The sequence below is a fragment of the Monodelphis domestica genome, chromosome 1 (genome assembly GCF_027887165.1).
Source record: "Monodelphis domestica isolate mMonDom1 chromosome 1, mMonDom1.pri, whole genome shotgun sequence".
Classification (NCBI taxonomy): domain Eukaryota; kingdom Metazoa; phylum Chordata; class Mammalia; order Didelphimorphia; family Didelphidae; genus Monodelphis; species Monodelphis domestica.
The window spans coordinates 673,500,667-673,522,036 of NC_077227.1; the positions used below are offsets into that span (position 1 = coordinate 673,500,667).

At 38.9% G+C, this 21,370-nt stretch overlaps 1 protein-coding gene across 4 annotated transcripts in view; it reads left to right on the forward strand.

Annotated features, from left to right (window-relative positions):
- Window positions 1-20,656, forward strand: part of CDC42EP3 (CDC42 effector protein 3) — a 45,515-nt gene extending 24,859 nt beyond the window's left edge. For all 4 annotated transcript variants that reach the window (XM_056794927.1, XM_003339783.4, XM_007477029.3 and 1 more), the window contains one exon: window positions 18,586-20,656. In XM_056794927.1, the coding sequence (XP_056650905.1) occupies window positions 18,842-19,603 (762 nt within the window). In that variant the 5' untranslated portion in view covers window positions 18,586-18,841 and the 3' untranslated portion in view covers window positions 19,604-20,656. The remainder of the gene's footprint in view (window positions 1-18,585) is intronic.
- The last annotated feature ends 714 nt before the right edge of the window (window positions 20,657-21,370 follow it).

Consider the following 21,370-nt stretch of genomic DNA (forward strand, 5'->3'; position numbering starts at 1 on the left):
ATGAAAAACTCAAGTCAGCCGTCAGCCTTTTTTGGAGTTTAATTACAATAGGAGCAAGAAAGGAATTAGAGATAGAGAGAAAGAAAAAGGGAGAGAAGGGAATAGGGCTTAAATACCCCTTCTGTTTAGGCTGGGCCAAAAGGCCCAAGCCCTTAGATAGCTGGGGCAAAGAAAAGAGATCAGTCCCTATCACTCACATGACCAAAATGGAGAAACAGTCTCAGAGGCCCCCACCTTCAGCTTCCTTCAGCGCAAGCTTCTCCAAGTCCACTGCAATCACCCCGACCAAACTCCTCAACCCCCCTCAAGTCTCCAGCCCCTCCTATCTTTAAGGAAACCATCCAAGTTCCTCCTCTCAGTTCTCCCATCTACCAATCACTGTTCATCAATTTCCTGTGCCAATGGAGGCTCTAGCTTAACCCAGGACCGCCCAGAGGTTTCTGGCTTTTGCACATGTCTGTTGAAGGTCATATTTTCAAATGATTAAATCTTTGATCTAGGCTGCAGCCCTTACTCAATCCTGTTAGGACTGAATAGGGTGGAGATTGATTCCAAGTATCTCCATTGTATCAATTCTAAAATCAATCATGACTCAAAGAAATTCCTGTTCTATGCTTAAGCATAGGTCAAAGTCCTTTCCATTGTTCAGCAAAGGGTTTCTGTCCTAAAGTAATCTTAAGAAGGGAAGAGAAGGAACCTCCCATGCCAGTGGGGTTCCCATTCCAATAGACTATCAGTAAGAAATTTTCCAAGTATGAAATATCCCAATGGTGAAATTTCCAACATTTATAAGTCTAAGGAATTTTGAGGTTTACATATCTCAAATAGTCAAACTAAGTCCTCTGATCACTGATATCTTCATTGTGCCATGCTAATTCTGTTGAATAGGTTATTATTATTATATGAAAAAGCAACACATGAATCAGTAATTTGCTGGGGAGGTAGGGGTTGGATCAATGGAATTTTTAAATTCCCAACCATAGCATTTATATGGTGCCTTATATGTTGTCTCATTAAATCCTCATGACACCCTGGTGAGGTATAAGGGAATAATAAGCACTTCTATCACCTCTACTATGTGCCAGGCACTGTGCTGTGTGCTTTACAAATATTAACACATCTGGTAACCTTTCCATTCTCCCAGACTGCCTTTCTTTTATCCATACCACTCCTATGTGGTACCTAGGTATCCTCAAGCATATGTCCATATGCCCCATACTATGCTATTGTATTGTAGACAGAGCCACTAGTCTTAAAGTTAGAAACACCTAGGTTTGAATTCTACTTCTAACATTAGCTCTGTGACCATGGATTTCCTGAGCCTCAGTTTCTCCCTCTATAAAATTGGGGATAATATTTTATTTACTACTTTAGAAGATTGTTGTGAGGCTTAAATGTGAATGTATGGCCAATGCTTTATGGATTTTAAAGCAGCACAAAAGTTGCCCCCCAAAGTCATCTTAGCACAGTATTTAAAGCCTCAATACTACACTGAGACTTTTGGGACACCCAATGTCAATTGTTGTCTGTAATTCTCCCAAATCCTATGAATATGTATGGCTACTCCCTCCATGCTTTCTTCTTCTGTTAAACTTATGAATCTTCCATAGGATAAGCACAAACCTTTTTTTTTCTACCTTGAGAATACCAATTGTTCTCTGACTAGGCATAGGGCTTGTTCTTAGTTATATAAGGTATCAGAGCTTTCTATTAAAATCTCTTAGACACCCTTCCAGTGCTGGAACTTCTACAGTTCTGATTTTTATCAACTCAAAAGCCATCTGTGGCTCCCATTGTTTGTTCATTGAGTCAAATGCAGCTTCCTTAGCTTGTCATTCCAAGTTCTCTAATATCTACAGTTCCCACTACACTATTCTCCAACTCTAGGTTCTAGTCAGACTAGTTTGCCAAAGTAGAACAGAAGTGCTAATTCAGTACTGTTCTCTCCCCCACTCCCTCCACTGTTCCTCACTCTGAGAGTTGTAAAGGATAATTTTAGCATTATGACCTGAACTATATTAAGTATTTTGTCACCATGGATATCCCAAATATAAAAAAAAATGCTTAAGTCAGTTGGAAATTTATGGTGATTTAATTAATATAGTGGAAAGAAATTAAGAAGAAGGAAGAAAGAAAGGGTGTAGGATTTCTCCCACCTGGCTTTTGCCAGGAGGAAGACCAGTGGCTCTAGGAAGGGAAGGTTTTGGAGAGTAAAGGAGGGAGGAATCAGCCTGAACTCCAAGAGGCTCAGCCAAGATGCCTGAACCTGAATCAGCTCAAGGGCAAACTCACCACCAAAACCCAGACAAATAGCTGCCACCATGACAAGATGTCAGAATGCTTAGCACACTGCCCTCCAGAGCCACCTCTCTGGGGAAAGAAGGAAAAGAGAGGAAGTATAGATGGTTTTACATCATTTTCCTGCATCTCATCTGTACCAATGTTAGCTTAGCTTGACTTAGGACAGCCCAGGGGTCTGTCCTCTGTTTCTGCACATGTCTATTGAAGGCCATCTTCTCAGATACTTAATCCTTGAGTATGTTGCAGACATTCTTGACCTTGTTAAACTAAGTAGGGTGGAGAAATGTAGCGTTCCCAAGACTTGATTCTATTAGACCAAGTATCTCCATTGTTATAAATCAGGAAATAGCTAAATCAAATCTTCTAAAGTAGGTGGAGTAGTTTTAAAATTCACAGTCTGTCCTATTCTTGCCCATTTGTCTATTATTCATGTCCTCCAAAATTCTGTCTTTGGTCCTCTTCTGTCTATCCTTTGGCAATCTTATCAAGGCTATAACTATTATCTCTATGTGTACCTCCCAAATGTTCTCTTTCTCACAAACTCCAGATCTCTATTTCCTTCTTCCTATAAAACAGTTATTTCAAAGATAAAAACGACAAATCCAAACACTATGTGTGGACTAGTGTATGGACACTAACCACATGGAGAGAAAGAACTGTGGGAGCAGAAACGTAGAAGGAAAACATTTGATTTTTCCCTTGTTTTTATGGATATTGAATGTGGGATTTTGGTTTTTAGAAGATTATTGCAAAAATGATTAATATAGAAATAGGTAAGTGATACGACATGTATAACCCAGTGGAATTGCTTATCATCTTTGGTGGGGGTGGGGAGTGGAAAAGGAGAGGGAAAGTAATGAATCATTTAACCATGGAAAAATACTTAGAGAAAATTTTAAGAAAAAAAAAAAGGACATTCAATCCTACAACATAGTGTATTAGGTGACAGAAGATTCCCCTATAGACCCACAGGGGTACATTCTCCCAAAACTTAGTGCAAAACTTTGGGGGAACGTGTATGAAGGTATGTGTGGGTGATGGCAGCGTCCAAACACACATGCATATAATCTGAGTGACCAAGGAATATATGTGTAGAAACCGTGGTCAACACACAGGCTGTGGCTATAGGACAGTTCACCCTGATGTTGTTGTCTTCTAGGAGGGTTTTTTGTTGTTTTTGTACTTTTTCTGCTGAGTATTTATTGCCTTTCTTTTCTCTACTATTTCCTGGAGCTGCTCTCTACCCACTATTGATATTCAGCTTCAATAGCCTTTGTGGGCCATTATCTGTTCTCTTATCCAAAGGCATTCAGTGATTAGTAAAGGCAGCTAGGTGGTCTAGTGGATAGAGTTCTTCAAGTCAGGAACTCTTCTTACAGAATTCAAATCTAGCCTCTGACACTAGCTGAATGGTTTGGGGCAAGTCACTTCACCTTTTTGCCTCAGTTTCTTCATCTGTAAAATGAGCTGGAGAAGGAAATAGCAAATCACTCTGGTATCTTTCCCAAGAAAATCCCCCAAAATGGGGTCACACAATTGGACATGACTGAATAACAAGAGTAATGATTAGTAAACCTCTCCCTTTCAAGGGAGGGCCAAAATTCTTTTACTCAAATAGCATAAAGGCTAATGGGGATCACACACCCCCAGACAGCCATTACAAGCCAGCAGATAGGCTCTGGTTAAGGTTTTCTCTACCTTTATCTGTCCTTCTTGTATGTTCGTGCAAAATTTCTGAGGCCAGCCAACCATGTGAGTTGTGATTGGAAAATTCTTTAATTTGTATCAAATCTGATCATCAGCTTTCTTTTAAGGGACAGCATCTAACAAAATCACAGAGACAATTTGGGACTCATTTTATGAGGTGTCCCTTCTATACCTATGACATGCCTTCTTGCCATACAAGTGAACTAGGAGTCAGGAAGAACAGCAGGGTTTTTGTTTTTTAGTGGAACTGTATGAGCTGCTGGCCTTGAACTCTTTTGTTGTTTGATTATTTCTAATTCTTTGTGACCCCATTTGAAGTTGTCTTGGTGAAGATTTTCTTTTCCACCCAAAGACTTTATTTTGTTTTTCCAATTGCCAGCAGAAACAATTTCAAACATTTACCCTCTGCCTTAGTATTTATCCTAAAACAGAGCAGCAAAGGCTAGGCAATTTGGGATTAAGTGATTTGCCCAACGTAACACAGCTAGGAAGTATCTGAGGCTGGATTTGAACTCAGGTCCTCCCAACTCCAGGTCTGGAGCTCTATCCATTGCAACCTAGCTCCCCCTCAGAAACAATTTTTCACATTTGTTCTCTGACATTTTGTGATCCAAATTCTTTCCCTTTTTCTCCACTGAGGTGGCAATCAATCCCACTTTTATTTTTTGCCATTTCCTTCTCCATTTTACAGATGAAGAAGTTGGACAAACAGGGTTAAGTGACTTGCTCAGGGTCACACAACTACTAAGTATGTAAGACCAGATTAGAACTCAGGAAGATGGGTTTTCCTAACTCCAAGCTTGGCACTCTATCCACTTTGACACCTACCTGCCCTGCCCTTGACCTGAGAGCCTTTGTTTTAAATTTGTACCTGTAACTTCATACCATTTAGACACATATCACCTGGACAGAATTGTTCCTCTCTGTTTATCATTTCTGCCAACCAAAAACTTGGCTAATTTTTCTATGCTAAGAATTCTAAAAATGAATTGTTTGTGTGAGAATGAAAAAAGGAAGATCAATAGAGCTTCTGGTCAGAGTAGATGAGTGAATGAATAATAACTGAAGACTGAAGGCAAAACTACTCAGTTCTTTTGCTTCTGTTTTTTGTTTTTTTTTTCCTGTTGGAAATGGGATGAAGGTCCAGTGAAAAAAAGTCTTTGATAGAGGAAAGAGGAGGGGGGAAATGGTTAACTAAGGCAGTATTATCTAGCTGTAAGAAAACTGTAGTTGGAATCAGAAGACCTGTTGGGGATTCACAATTCTTATACTTGTTAAATGAATAAACTTGGACCAGGCATCTAACTTTTCTGTGTTTTTGTTTACTAATCTGTAAAATGAGAGTGTTGGGCTAGATCTCTGAACCTTTATCCAACTTCAAAATTTTTTAATCCTCTGACTAAGTTCAAGTTACTGGGACAACTCTTTATCCCCAAGTCTTGAAAAAAATTAGCAAATGGGTTGCTGCCTTGTTATTAGAAATTCTGAAAAATCATAGCAAATATAAGATTGGAGGTAGACAGGTGTCCTTTTATTAAGATTTTATTTTCCCAATTACATTGTATTGCTGAGAGTAGCTGAGTCTTTCTCAGTTGATCATTGTACATGTTGTTATTGGGTCCAATTTTCTCTTGGTTTTGCTTATTTCCACCTGCAGAAGTTCATGTAGTTCTTCCAGCTTTTTCTGATATTATCTTGGTCATCATTTTTTATAGCACAATAGTTTTCCATCACAATAATAAACCACAATTTGTTCAGCTATTCCCCAATTGATGGACATCCCCCTCAATTTCTCATTTTTTGCCACTCCGAAAAGAACTGTGTATAAATGTTTTCCACAAGTAAGTTTTCCCCCACACCTCTGCTTTTAATCTCTTTGGGATATAGACCTAGTAGTGGTATTATAGGATCTAAAGGTATGCACAGTTTTGTTTTGTTTTGTTTTGTAGCCCTTTGGCCCCAATTCCAAGTTGCCCTCCAGAATGGTTGGATCAGTTTACAACTCCACCAACAATGCATTAGTGTGCCAATTTTGCCACATCTCCTCCAACATTTATCCCTTTCCTTAACTGTCATATTGACTATTCTGATAGGTATGAAGTGCTACCTCCGAGTTGTTTTAATTTGCATTTCTCTAATCAAGAGTGATTTAGAACATTTTCCATATTATTTTAGATTTGTTTCTTCATCTGAAAACTGCTTATTCATATAAGTTCATATAACCTTGCTATTTGTCATTTGGGGAATGAATTATATTCATATAAATTTGACTCAGTTCTTTAATTATTTGAGAAACAAGAAGTTTCTGTTTTCAATTTTTTTAAACCTATACCTTCTGACTTAGAATCAACACGGTGTATTGGTTCCAAGATAGAAGAATGATAAGGGCTAGGCAATTAAGGTCAAGTGACTTGCCCAGGGTCACACAGCTAGGAAATGTCTGAGGTCCAATTTGAACCCAAGACATCTCTAGGCCTAGCTCTGAGTCCACTAAGCCACCCAGCTTCCCCCAAGGTTTCTATTTTCAAAAGAAAAGAGAGTATAGAGGTCTTCATACCTTAGGACAGTGTAATAAACTTGAATTCTTGACAGAATTCTAAAATGAATTATTTAAAAGATAAGTAGAAGGAAGTAAGACAGTTTCATATATACATATAGCTTTGTCAAATGATGTCTTCTCTAATGGGGAAAGGGGAGGAAGGGATTTAAATGGATATTTAATGTAACAAACAAATTTTAAATTTTGAAAAGCAGGGACAGAATAAGCATTATATTAGCCATTATAATATTCTATTAAGCATATGTATAATATATATAATAATTATGATAAGCAGAATATTAGCCACTATGTGCCAGACACTTTACAAATATTACCTTATTTGATCCTCATAACAAACCTGGGAAGTAGGTGCTATATTATCCCCATTTTACAGTTGAGGAAATTGAGGCAAACAGAGAATTGTCTAGGGTCATAGAGCCAATCTGTATCTAAGGTCAGTTTGGAATTCTGGTCACTCTGGTTCTAGGTATAGTGCCCTGTCCACTATGCCCAACATGGTCCCCGCCATTTAAAAAATAGTTTGTGAGCTTTTAGAAAGAGATTCAAAATTTACTAAGAGCCGGCATGGATTTATCAAGAACATGCTATTCTAAATGGCTTTTTTTTTTTTAACAGTTACTTTAAACAAGTTAATTAGGGAAATGTGATAGACATGGATTTCAGCAAAGTACTTAATAGCTGTGGTGTGTGTGTGGATGCAACAGAAAGAAGCAGTTGGTAGAACGACTACATCTGGAGTAATCCTTAGTACCATTGACAGGCAATGTGGTAGGAAATCTCCATATTTGACCCTGTGATGCTAGGTAGTTTTTTTTATTTTATTTAATTGATTAAGAAAAATTTTCCATGGTTTCCATGATTCATATTCTTTCCCTCCCCTCCCTCCATCCCCCCCCCCCCAGCCAATGTGCAGTTCCCCTGGGTTTTACTTGTGTCATTGATCAAGACCTATTTCCATATTATTGATATTTGCACTAGGATGATCCTTTGGAATCTACACCCCCAATCCTAGCCCCATCGACCCATGTGATCAAGCAGTTGTTTTTCTTCTGTGTTTCTACTCCCAAGGTTCTTTCTCTGTATGTGGATAGTGTTCTTATAAGTCCCTCAGAATTGTCCTGGATCATTGCATTGCTGCTAGTAGAGAAGTCCATTAAATTCACAACTATGAATATTCTTGTACAAGTCTTTCCCCCTATTATCTCTTTGGGGTACAATCCCAGCAGTGCTATGGCTGGATCAAAGGGCAGACATTCTTTTATCGTCCTTTGGGCATAGTTCCAAATTGCCCTCCAGAATGGTTGGATCAGTTCACAACTCCATGCTGGGTAGTTTTGTTGTTATTTCATGCCATTAAATTTGTGGATGATACAAAACTGAAAGGAGTGAAGAAGTAACCAGCATGTTGGATAAGATTTAGAAAGATCATATTATGGGAAGGGGTTTAAGTCCTCTGGTGAAGTGCCCTACAGTTCTGTCCTTGACCTTTTACTATGGTTTCTGTAGATTCATGACTTAGTCATCCTCATCACATTTGCATTTGATAGAAAGTTGAGAGTAATAGCTAACAAGGGACAGCTAGGTGGCATAGTGGGTGTGAAGTTAGGAAGATCCATCTTCCAGAGTTTAAAATTTATATACTTATTAGCTATGGAATCTTGAATAAGTCATTTAATCATTTGCCTCAATTTTCTCATCTATAAAACGACCTGGAGAAGGTATTGGCAAACCACTCCCATATCTTTGCCAAGAAAAGCCCAAATGGAGGCATGGAGAGTTGGACACAACTAATAAACTGAACAACAAAAATAGCTAATGTATCAGATGACAATTGGGATTCTTTTTTTTTTTAACCCTTACAGAAGACAGAATGTCTTGGAATCAATACTATGTATTGGTTCCAAGGCAGAAGAGTCTTAAGGGCTGGGCAATGGGGGTCAAGTGACTTACCCAGGATCTTGAAAGATAATCACAATCTGGAACAATGGACCAGATATGAAATGAGGCTAAAGGCCAAGCCTTATCCTTGATATCAAAAGATCAACTGCACAAAAAAAAAAAAAACAAACAGTCCTTTCCCTAAACTAAATTGATTGAAAATCCAGTATGAACCAAATTATACCAGTGAATTAAGCAAAAGAAAAAAACACCTAATATAATCTTTCCTCCACCAATAGAGGCATCATGACAAGAATGAAGAAAACAGTGCATTTCTAGTATATTCTGCCCTAGTTGAAAGCATTATTTTGAGGACTTTATAGGTCATAAATTACCAGATTTGGGATCCACATAAAGTAGGCTCTCCAGAAGCAGGATGGACTATAACTGTAGGATGAAGGTTTTATGACAACTTGTCAGAGCTGTTATAGGAGACACTCCTGTTTTGGAACTTGTTGGACTATATAACCTGTAAAGTCCCTTCCAATGATGTCTAATGACTGGTTTTGTGCCAATTGCAACTTGACCATTTCCATTAATTGTACTACCATTCGTCTAGTCTTCCCATATATAAAATCTTGATCTTCACCTCTCATACATACTTGATACCAGTATTTGATTGAATCTCCCTTTGCAATATTCGTATGTAGGACACTCTTTAATAATTGTCCTGTCACCACCCCAATTCCAGGCCTTCATTTCCTAAACTATTGTAATAATAGACTTTCTACTCTTGGCTTTGTCCCACTCTAATCCATTTTTTTCTTTAAACCCCTACCTTCCATCTTGATATCAATACTAAGTATTAGTTCCAAGGCAGAAGAGCAGCAAGGGCTAGACAGTGGGTGTTGAGTGACTTAACCTGGTCCCAAAGCTAGGAAGTATCTGAGACCCAGGACCTCTCATCTCTAGGTCTGGCTCTCAATCTGCTAAGCCACCTCCCTTTCCCTCTAATTCATTTTTTCATACATTCTGCTAGATTAAGCAAAAATCTTTGGTTCTCTTTTACCTACCAACTAAAGTTCAAACATATAGTCTATCCTGTTTTCCTTGGAAACCATTGAAATGTCTCAAATACCAATATATTGCCAAATAGCAACTGAATAAGTAATTGACATTTACATAGTACTTTAAATTTGGCAAAGCATTTTACGCACATTATCTCGTTTGAGTGAATCAAATCAATGGGCAGTGGAACAAAAATGTTACAGAAGTTTGAATGCCACAAAAGTTGAAGAATCTCATTCTACCCTATATCCTGTTTATCTCCAGCTTGTCCACCATGTTTATGGGTATGCTGGGTACAGCAGTGTAAATGATTTGGTACAGCAGTGATGTCTTATGCTTTGATTTGAAATTCATAAAATATCATGATATATATATATGCATATATATATACATACACACACAAATATATATGTATTGTAAGTATTTGTGTGTCTGTCTTATCTCCTCTGTCTAAAACCATGAATTCTTGCATCTTTGTACTCTCCACAAGTCTTATTCACTCAACATACTATGTGATCTTAAGCAAGTACCTTTCTTTGCCTCAGTTTCTATGGCTGTAAAATGAGGGGATATAACAAAAGATTTCACAGGTCCCTTGCAACTCTACAGCTTGAATGGGCCATATTGATGCACATCACTTATATTAACTAAAAGTTTCTCTTTAGCCTATATGGGCCAGGAATCCAAAAGAAGATTTTTGGGGGCTTTAAAACTTGGTGAGCTGGACATTAGTGGCTGTGAGAGAAACCTAAATAGATATGGGTACAGAGTTCCCCAAGATAGCCAAGTTATATTTAACCTTTATTACAAAGGGGAGCAGTGGTCAGAAACATAAGGGTTCATGTTTTACCTTTGCAGTAGCCTGAGTAAGTTTTTAAACTTACCCAGTTCCAGGAAAGTCTAGTTGTAAACCATGTTGACCAGCATAGGTAAAGGGAGTTTTTGAATGAAATCACAGATGCCACCTTTATCCACAAATGGGAGGAAGGCTGAGCCTGTAAAAAGTAAGCTCCTGTCCTGGGTACTCTTCTATATTGACCTTTTGGTGCCTAAGAGAACACATTCCCGAAGGACCAATCCCTGGACAGCTTGGAAGGCAGAAATATCTTTCCTATTCTTCAAACATTCAAATGCTTTCTTTCTAGGGCTTATCTGTTCTCTAGCCTCATCCTCATTTTCTTCTCTATGCTAAATACATCTTTAAAAAACCCCCAACAACAATTAAGAGCAATATAAATGCTGTTATTGTTATCTTTATCATCTTTTTTAAAATATATCAGAGACCCTTTGGCAGTCTGAAGTCTATGCCCCCCTTCTCAGAATAATGTTTTAAAATGCATAAAATAAAACTCATAGAATCCTATAAAGGAAACCAAGTACAATGTATTAAAATAGAGACCATAGATAGATTTGCAATCCCATCTGTGCTAGTGACGGGCCTAATGAGAAGGCATTTTGAATGAATGATGACTATAAATAGTATTTTGAGATAGTTACATGCAGCAACTGTAATGTGATATGACAATCATCTGATTAGTGACAGTTACTGTTAATGCTAATGGAGTTTGTTGCCTATATTCACAATAGCAGGAAATGATAAATTTCATCTGGGAAGTTAGGGGATATAAAGATGTGATTTTCCACCCCCCCCTCCAAGTTTGTAGACCTCCTAAAAGCTATCTATAGAGTCTTAAAGAGCCAGTTTTAAAACCCCTGTTCTCATCCAACACCCTTATTTTATTTTATTTTATTAGAAAATATTATTTAGTCAATTTGGAACATTATTCCTTGGTTACAAGAATCATATTCTTTCCCTCCCTCCCCTCCCCCACCCCTTAGCTGATGCACAATTCCACTGGGTTTTACATGTGTCCTTGATTAGAACCTATTTCCATGTTGTTGATGTGCTCACTAGGATGATCATTTAGATCGGGGTCCCCAAACTTTTTACACAGGGGGTCAGTTCACTGTCCCTCAGACCATTGGAGAGTCAGATTATTAAAAAAAAAACTATGAACAAATCTGTTTACTGCTGTCTGGGTTAGTGAAGGCTGCAGCTCTGGCTGTGGTAGGCCTGTCACACCTTGCACAGGCCCATCACTGCCACCACTATACCAGGCAGCAGTATACACAGTGCGGAATCCCCTCCCCCAGATCACCTCTCACCATGCTGATGTCTTCCATTGTGCAGCCACATAATCCTTGGCGCCTCGTTCTCATTCAGTTACTCTCAGAACAAGGCACTACGCAAAGGATTATGTCACTAGAGAGAGAGAATATGTCACGTGAGAGACTAGCAGCGCCACCACATACAGTACTCCTCTCACTGACCACCAGTGAAAGAGGTGCCCCTTCTGGAAGTGTGTTGGGGGCCAGATAAATGGCCTCAGGGGGCCACAGTTTGGGGACCTGATTTAGAGTCTACATCCCCAATCATATACCCATCGACTCATATAATCAAGCAGTTGGTTTTTTTCTGTGTTTCTACTCCCACAGTTTTTCCTCTGAATGTAGATAATGTTCTTTCTCAATTCCTCCAAATTGTTTGCCATTAATGGAGAAGTCCATTACATTCGATTGTAGCACAGTGTATCAGTCTCTGTGTACAATGTTTTCTTGGTTCTGCTCCTTTCACTCTGCATCACTTCCTGGAGGTTCTTCCAGTTCACATGGAATTCCCCCAGTTCATTATTCCTTTTAGCACAATAGTATTCCATCACCAACAAATACCACAATTTGCTCAGCCATTCCCCAATTGATGGGCATCCCCTCATTTTCCAATTTTTGGCCATCACAAAGAGCACTCCTATTAATATTCTTGTACAAGTCTTTTTCCTTATTATCTCTTTGGGGTACAAACCCAGCAGTGCTGTGGCTGGATCAAAGGGCAGACAGTCTTTTATCACCCTTTGGCATAGTTCCAAATTGCCCTCCAGAATGGTTGGATCAATTCACAACTCCACCAGCAATGAATTAATGTCCCCACTTTGCCACACCCCCTCCAGCATTCATTACTTTGCATAGCTGTCATGTTAGCCAATCTGCTAGTCAACACTCTTATTTTAAAGATGATGAAACCTGGGACCTGGGGAAAAGTTAAGTGTTCAAAGGTTTAAGCCAAAGTAAGGTGAGAATTAAATCCAGTTCTGGTGACTACAGAAGCTGTGCTCTTTCTACAAAACCACACTGCCTCTGTATGGTTAACTAGATAGTGGATAGATTTAAATCTGACCTCAGACACTTCCTGGATGTGTGACTGCCGGGCAAGTCACTTAAGCACAAATGCCTTGCCCTAACTACTCTTTTGCTTTGGAACCAATACACAGTATTGATTCCAAGACAGAAGGTAAGAGTATTTAAAAAAAAAATAAATGCTAACTTCCTTCCCCATTATCTTCTCAAATTTCACATCCTAGTCATTATACACATAAATAGCTCAATCACCATTAAACCCTTACTGTATGTGTGTGTGTGCATGTGTGCGTGCAAGGCACTGTGCAGTAAGGATCTCTATCCTTTCTCTGGCTTTTTCTCTTTTTTTTCTGGGCCACTTTACTTTCCCCGACATCTGTCCTTTGCCAATGCACTGCCAAAGATCAGGTCTTCTCCATGTGGTTCCCTCAAGAATCCTTCTGAAAGTGATTCAGTTCATAAAAATTATTAAACAACACTGCCACAGTTGGTACCTCTACCCCTTCCCTCTTTTGGATTCACTTATAACTTTAGTCTGGCATCACTCTCTGTCCCTGTTATACACCCTCCACAAGTCAACTGCAAATAGTCCTCATTCAGCTTTTGAATGGAAGGAGAGGGGAGGGGGGATACACTGCATGGTCGTCACTCTGGCTGCCATACTAGGGACTTGATCTCTCTGGGGAGGCATTAATCTGGGATCTCCCACCACCTTTTATAGAGGTTGGCTCACAGTGGCTGCTATCTGGGCTTTAGCCACTAATCATGTTAACGACTTTATATTTGATGGCAGAAACAGAAATACCACCCATGGAAGCACACTGCCTTATGGAGTAGGCACTGTAGAGAGGGTCTCTTCTGGAGATTTACTTATGCGGTAGTTAATAAAGACCAGGGAGTCCTTTCTGGTATTGTTGCTAGGGCTGGAATTAGGATTTAAATGTTTCTGCTCCCTGACTCCAAAGAGAGAAGCATGATTTTATACACTTCATTCTGTTTGGCTACAAGCATTTTTTTTAGACACTAGACCTGTGAATTCACGGTATAGAGAATTCCTCATGAAGAAACTACAAATTTGGATGCCCCCTAGACCTGTGAACTTTAAAAAAACTACTCCACCTTACTTAGACCCTACTTTAGGGGAAGATAAAGTTGTAATCTCTTGATTGAACAATGCAGGTGCTTAGTTCTCACCTTATAGTGAAGCTAGAACTTTGAGCTAAGTCAATTTTTAGATCTAATACAAAAAGGTGTTAAATAACTATAAAGGTTAAATTAATCACAAAAAGGTCAAGTAACTCACAAAAGGTGAACTTAACAAAGAAGTGTGAAGTAACTCTAAAGAGATAATCAAATCAAAGAAGGTGAGAACTAAAAGTATGGGCAGTCCTGGAGGAAAGGCCTTTAATGTGATTTGTAGATGTGAAAATTTAGAGGAGGAGACACAAGGATGAAAGGTCTATATATTTGAGATTTTTCGTCCCTCAAGGACACACTCTCTCCCTGATTGGTGGTAAAGAGTTAGCTGAGAGCTGTGTGCTGAGCCTTTCAGCATCTTAGCGGGCTACAAGCTACTGTCCGGTTCGGTGGTGAGTTTTTGGCTGAATTTTCCTCCTTTACTTTCCAACTTTTCCTCTCAGAAGCCTCTAGTCTTCTTCAGAGACCTAGAGGCAAGGAGTTTAAAACTCCCCCTGGCATAGGTCAGGTAGGAGAAATCCTATATCCTCTTTCCTCCTTCTCCTCAAATTCCTTCCCTCTATTAATTAAATTGCCATAAAATTCCAGACTGAATTGGGAATTTTATTTGGTGACCATTTAAATCTAGATTTAAAGTCACAACCCTAAAATTATCTGACATCCCCTCCTCTGTAATGTATAATCTTAGATAGTTGCCTGGAGGGTTCTGAGGGATTAAGAAACTTTTTTCTGGGTCACATAATTAGTATTGGAGTCAAGCCTTGAATTTAGGTCTTCCTGATTCTCACTCTACCATCTTACCTCTTAAAAGAACACTTAAAATTTTGTGATTGCACCCCAACAGATGAGGGCCTTTCTACTGACTCCTGACTGGCAAAATAATCTGGAGAAGCAATACAATATCAACTTCATAAAATACATTTATTAAATATCTGCTGTGTTCACAGCTCTGTGCCTTAGGACAGAGGATACAAAATTGATCTGGAAAAATTCACTTCATGAACTTAATATCATTCCAAAAGGATACAAAATGTATATAACCAAATGAATGCAAAGTAATTTCTACAGGGAGAGAATGCTAATAGTAGGTGAGGGCAGGGGAGAGATGGAGATCAAGAAAGCCCTCCTTTCAGGATATGATGTATGAGCTGTCTGGAGATAAACTAGGTTTCTGATGGAGTTATATTTTAGAGATAGACATCATTTATGCAAAGGAAGGAAAATGAAATGTCAGGTATAGGGAGTAGCTAACAAGGTCATTTTCTTGAAAAAGAAGGTTCTTGGGTTTTGAGCTAAAAAGGAAACTTAGAGGTTATCCAGTCCAATATAGTCCTCTTCTAGTAAAGGAACTGAGACTCAGAAAGGTTCCACAACTTGCCCAAAGATACTTGGGAAACGGAAGAGCTAGGATTTGAACCCAGGATCTGATAACTCCAAATACAGTGGTGTTTCCACTAAAATTATGCAGGCACAAGATTTTGGAACCCCTTAGTTAGGCCTCCTTTGCCTAATGCTAGGTCAAGGATTCTGTATTTTATCCTAGATAGCAGGATGCCATTGAAGTTTGAGGAGGGGGCATAAAATAATCAGAAAGATGATTTGGTGAAGAAAGAGATTGTAGGCAAGTACCCCAAATAGACTATTACAGTAGTCCAGGTGAGAAAGAATGAGGAAGTGAACTAAAAGTAGAGACTAAGAACAAAGAAGGGGCCAGTTGTGAAATACATAGATTTAGAATGAATAAGATTTTGCAAGTGATAGGATTTGGGGAATTGGGATAGAGAATTTCTCTTCGAATGAATTTGATTCGAATTTTGCATATAGACTCAGGGAGGGATTGGGGAAGATTTAATGAAAAAATACTTTACAAATGATAGGATATTGGAGCAGTGGTAGATAATCTCATGAAATGAATCTGTTTGATCTAATTTTTGAAAAATGGGAGGGAGGCAGGGACTAGGAAAGATCTTATGGGAAGAGGCTGAAACTAGAACTTGAAAAGGATTTTAGTAATGAGAATGATGATTAATAACTAACATCTGCAGGGTGTTTCAAAGCGCCTCTCTAGTGTCAATAGGCAGAGAAGTGGAAACAGTGTCCTGATCATTTGTAAATACACATAAGTTTGACAAAATGAGACAAGATTGGGGAGTAAATTGTGGTCCATTGAGTTACATGTAGAATGCAGACCAGGGAGTAATATGAAATAAGGCTAGAAAGGTAGTCTGGGGCCAGATTGCTGAGGACTTCAATTTCCTGGTTCAGGACTTTGTAGTTTGTCCTGTAGGTAATAATAGCCACTGAAGGATTTTGAAGAGAGTGGTATAGACTTATTTTGCTTGGCTTCAAGAGGAGCAATGGGTAGAAGTTACAGAAGTATAAATTTGGATTTAAGAGATGGGGGAAAGTCCTAAAATTAGAGCAGGAATGAACTGCCTCTGTTGGTCTTGAAACAAAAGCTAGACAGCCCACTTGTGCTTGTTAAGGTATAGGTTGGACTTCCATCATTGATCAGTAAGTTGCTCTTTGGTCATTAATTGTCATTGATTAAAAATTATTAATTGGGATGATTCATTGTGGCTTGTAGAGCAGTTAAAGAGCTCTTACAATTGTTCTAGGGACATAAAACAGATTGAGACAACTCCTACCTGCAATTGAGCAAACATCACTTCCTTCAATGTGACACATAATCTGGCTCCTAGCAGAGAGAGTCTGGAAAGTAAACTCATCAGGGGCCTGATGAGATGAGCTTTCAAAGCCATTGGATAGCTTAGATAAAAGCTATCTGAGAGCCACATCACCCAATATGATATTTTCATAGAATCCTAGGTCTAAAGTTGGAAGGGACCTTAAGGAAGTCTTCTAGTCTAATGCCCTCACTTTACATATGGGAAAACTGAGGCCCAGAGAGGTTAAGGGGCTTTCTCGATGTCACGAATGGTAAGTTGCAGAACCAGAATTCAAGCATGGATCCTTTTGAATCCACTGTCACCCTTTTCCATTGTCCCATGTTCCTTTAATTTTATATCTAAGTATAATAGAGGGAGAGTCAACCTTGGAACCCAGAAAGACCTAGATTTAAATCCTACTTCTGACAGGCACTGGCCATGTGACCTAGGACAGGTCATTAGCCTCACAATGTTCTAGCACAACTCTCTAAGATTATGAGTAAAACATGTCTAATATGGAAATGTTTTACGTGATTTAATATGTTTAATTGCTTTATAGCTTATCTTCACAATGGGTAGAGAAGGGGCAGGAGAGAGGGAAAGAATTTGGAGCTCAAATTTTTTAAATGAATGTCAAATTTTTTTAAAAAGACTAAGCAAAGAAGAGGGTGCAATTTTAGAGAGAGTAGGAGAGAGGTGGAGAGAGAGGGAGGCAGATGGGGGGCAGGAGGGGAGAGATTCCTTAATAATTCCTTATACCAGTGAATTCACAAGCCCCAGTTTCTTTTGTTTGTTTAAACCCTTACCTTCCTCTGGGAAAACTGGAGCTAAGGGCTAGTAGGCATTTGGGGTTAAATGACTTGGCCAGGGCACATAACTAGGAAGTAACTAAGGCTAGATTTGCCTCTCTTCTGTTTTTAATAGAGGAAGAGGAAATATTCTTGAATCCATCATAACTGATTATTTCTGACTGCCTACATTTCATTCAGACCCCAAATCCTGCAAAACTTTTTTTTTTTTTTTGCTACCCAATAAAGGTCTTTAGTTGTTCATTTCCTTTTGAGGGCAGACAGCAAAGGGCAAAGTATGACTAGTACTGTAAAACAAAGCTAACAGAGAGGTGTATAGTATTATTTAGGAAATGGTTACCCATTTCCTCCTCAATTAAAAGCTCATTAATTTTGATATCTAAGAAATTTTAAACCAGCACCTGAAATTTCTGCAGAAAATGATTGACCAACCAAGGAAAAGGACCAGAATCTTGGGTTTTTCCCAGGAAATTGTGTTCATTGAATGAATGAATGAAAAAGCATTTATGAAATGATTTGTTACATTTAGCAAAGAATCCAATCCTTTTCCTTTTTTATGCTGGGATCCCAAGTCTTTCTCAGGGTATTGACTTAAGAGAACTGGAAAGGTACATACTCATTCTTATTAGGGATTCAGTTGTTGTTCAGTCATTTTTAGTCATGTCTGACTCTTTGTGGCCCACTGAGAATTTTCTTGGCAAAGATTCTGGAATACTTTACCATTTCCTTCTCTAGCTCATTTTACAGATGAAGAAACTGAGGCATATAGGATGAAGCCAGTTTCTAAGGTCAGGTCTTTCTAATTCCAAGGCCAGTACTCTATAAGAGGACAGTCCCTGCTCATAAGGATGTTATCCTTTATTTTTTGAGAGGCAAAATGGAGAAGGAAGTTCACCCTTGGATAGATGGAGAAGTCCAGAATCTGGGTGGATAGACGGAAGGTCCATGTTCTGATTTAGTGGGTTTGGTTTTAATGTGAACATGGGATATTTGTGTTTCTTTTTTTTAATTAAGATTTAAGATTTACTGGGTTTTCTTATGAAGGGAACTTAAATATGATTAATGAAGGGACACAAATCACAAAATTCAAGTGGAACTATCTATGCCATAACTTCCTGGGGATTTATTTAACAAAACAACAGCAATATAGCACAAGACCAAGTGAGCTATAGTGAGTTAATGATAATCTTTGGTTTTCTTACAGGTTTTCTTATCTCCCAGAGACGCTTTGACCACCCTGTGACTGATTGACTTGGCAGTTGGACTCACCTGTCTAGAACCTCAGGAAATCTTCTTCATGGACTGCTCTTATGTCTGAGGCCTTAATTGTTAATTAAGCCATTGAAGAAAATAATGTGATAGTGTTCATATTGAAGCTCCTTTTGGAAAAGTACTCATTCACCCACGAAGAAAGTGGCTTTTTTTCTTCCCTTGCAAAACAGACAGTTTCCAGTCCAAAGATGCCAGCCAAGACCCCAATTTATCTGAAAGCTGCCAATAACAAGAAAGGCAAGAAATTTAAACTGAGGGACATTTTGTCTCCAGATATGATCAGTCCTCCACTAGGAGACTTTCGCCACACGATTCACATTGGAAAAGAGGGCCAGCATGATGTGTTTGGGGATATTTCATTTCTTCAAGGGAATTATGAGCTATTACCTGGGAACCAGGAGAAAATGAGAGTTGGTCAGCTCCCTGGGCATAGTGAGTTCCTAAGGGCAAACAGCACCTCTGACTCCATGTTTTCAGAGACACCTTCTCCAGTGCTCAAAAATGCTATCTCGCTTCCTGCTATTGGTGGTTCCCAAGCTCTCATGTTGCCCTTCCCTGTGACATTTAATACCAAACAGGATTCCTTTGGTCCCTCAAAGCTCCCAAGACTTAGTTGTGAGCCGGTCATTGAAGAAAAACCTCAGGAGAAAAGCAATCACTTGGAAAATGGGACTATGGACCCTGAGGATGCCCCATGGAAAGGCAATGGTACAGCATCCCATTATAGTAATGGCAGAGATAGCCATTCATCCAGTCTCTCTGAACAGTACAGTGACTGGCAATCAGAAGATATGTTTGACAGTTCTGTTCCATGTGAACTGATCAAGGAGAAGACAAACTCAGAGGAATCCCTCTCTGAGCTCACAGGCTCTCTGCTCTCCTTGCAGCTGGACCTTGGGCCCTCCCTTCTAGATGAGGTTCTTAATGTAATGGATAAAAATAAATTATAGAACCACAGGCATGGTCAATGGTACTGGCAAAAATCTGGCAAAAGCAATCCCAGTGGAAGAAAACCTACAAAGAGCTTAACTAGTGGCATTTGCAGTTATGCAACGGGTTTTTTAAATACGTGTTCCTACAAAATATTTTTTTACCTGCTAGGTTGTTTACTGTTGGATATGCTCAGAGCTCTCCTTGCAAAACAGAGGAAATGAGTCAGAACTAGTTTTCTGCCGGCATTCTCAATGGGCAGATCAAAATTTTGCTGGTAATTGCGCAAGGAATCTGGCTGGAGATGGCGCCTTAGTAAGACTGCCTGGCTCAATCATTATAAGGAACTTTGCAGTACTCTGACATTTTCAGCATGTTATCAGAGAAGCAGCATAGAGATGGAGGAGGAAAGCATTAATTCTCTCCCTCTAATTTAACATCTAAACCTTTTTTCTCAATATAGACAGTTTTCTAAGAATTATTTGGGCTGCACTACACTGTAGCTAGATCTTCAGTGTTAAACTATTTGTATGATTTCATATTTGGACAACTTTATAGGGTTGGGATTTTTTTCCAGTTTATATATCCCTATATATTCTATATCTCAGATTTTTGGACCAGCAGATACACGTTGGGAAGATGACTCAAGCAAAGTATTACTGTAACTAAATTATTTTTAAAGTTAAAATATATTTTTATGTGCCTTTGGCTTTTTATTGCAGAGTCTACATTTTATAGAAATTGCATCTAAAAGTCATCGCTTGCCTCATTTCTGTTTGGGGGGATCCATTGTAAACCGTGTATGTGTGTGTGTGTGAGTGTTTTGAGAAGATGTATTAATACTTAGCATTACTTTTGTTTCTTCATCTATTATCACATAAGCGCATATCACTGCAAGCAACAGGATTGTAAAGTTTTTTTGTTTTAAAAAGGCACTGGTTATATTCACTGAGCTTCTTTGGAGACTGAGCTGCCCCACTTAATGTTTGGGGAAATGTGGCTCTCAATACAATACTTGCATTAATTACATAGGTACTTCATGCAACACAATAAAAAAGTAAAATGCTTAAAAATGAGCCTGTCTTTTGACTGCCCTAGAAGGGTGGGGAAATGGTGTGGGCAGAGTGGGGGTAGGGAAGGAGATAGATTATGAAATAGTTTTTAAGCCTAGGATATAAGAATTTTACCAAAACTCTTGAAGCAGACCAACAGATAAATAGTTTGCATTTGTATATGTTAAAAGATAGGCTTTATTATTCAGTTCCTGAAGCTTTAGAAATTATTCTTATCATCATAAGAAAATCTGTCAGGAAGACTGAAATCCCATTTATGGCCAACACAGACTAATGAAATTTCTTTGTCACTACCAGATTTTAGTTTCCTGCCCCCCCTTCTTCTCTCTTCTTCTCTCTTCTTCTCTCTTCTTCTCTCTTCTTCTTCTGTCTCTCATTGCTTCTTTTTCTCCCAGACATGAAAATATGTCCCCCTCTGCAACAAATTCTCTTCCAAATTGAATGAACTAAGAGACAAAGTTGTCTATCTCACAAGCAAGCATTTAATAAGCAGCTCTCCATGTTGGGCAATGTGTTGGGTTCTGGGTATTCAGACAAAGACAATGAAACTCCCTGCCCTCAAGGGACTTACTTTCTATAATAGTGAAATTATATATATATATAGAGAGAGAGAGGGGGGGAGGGGGAAGAGGGGAGAGAGAGGGAGGGAGAGAGAAGACAAAAGGCACCCTTGGTGAGCAGGGAAAGGCATGAACAGCTTGGAGGTGGGACAGA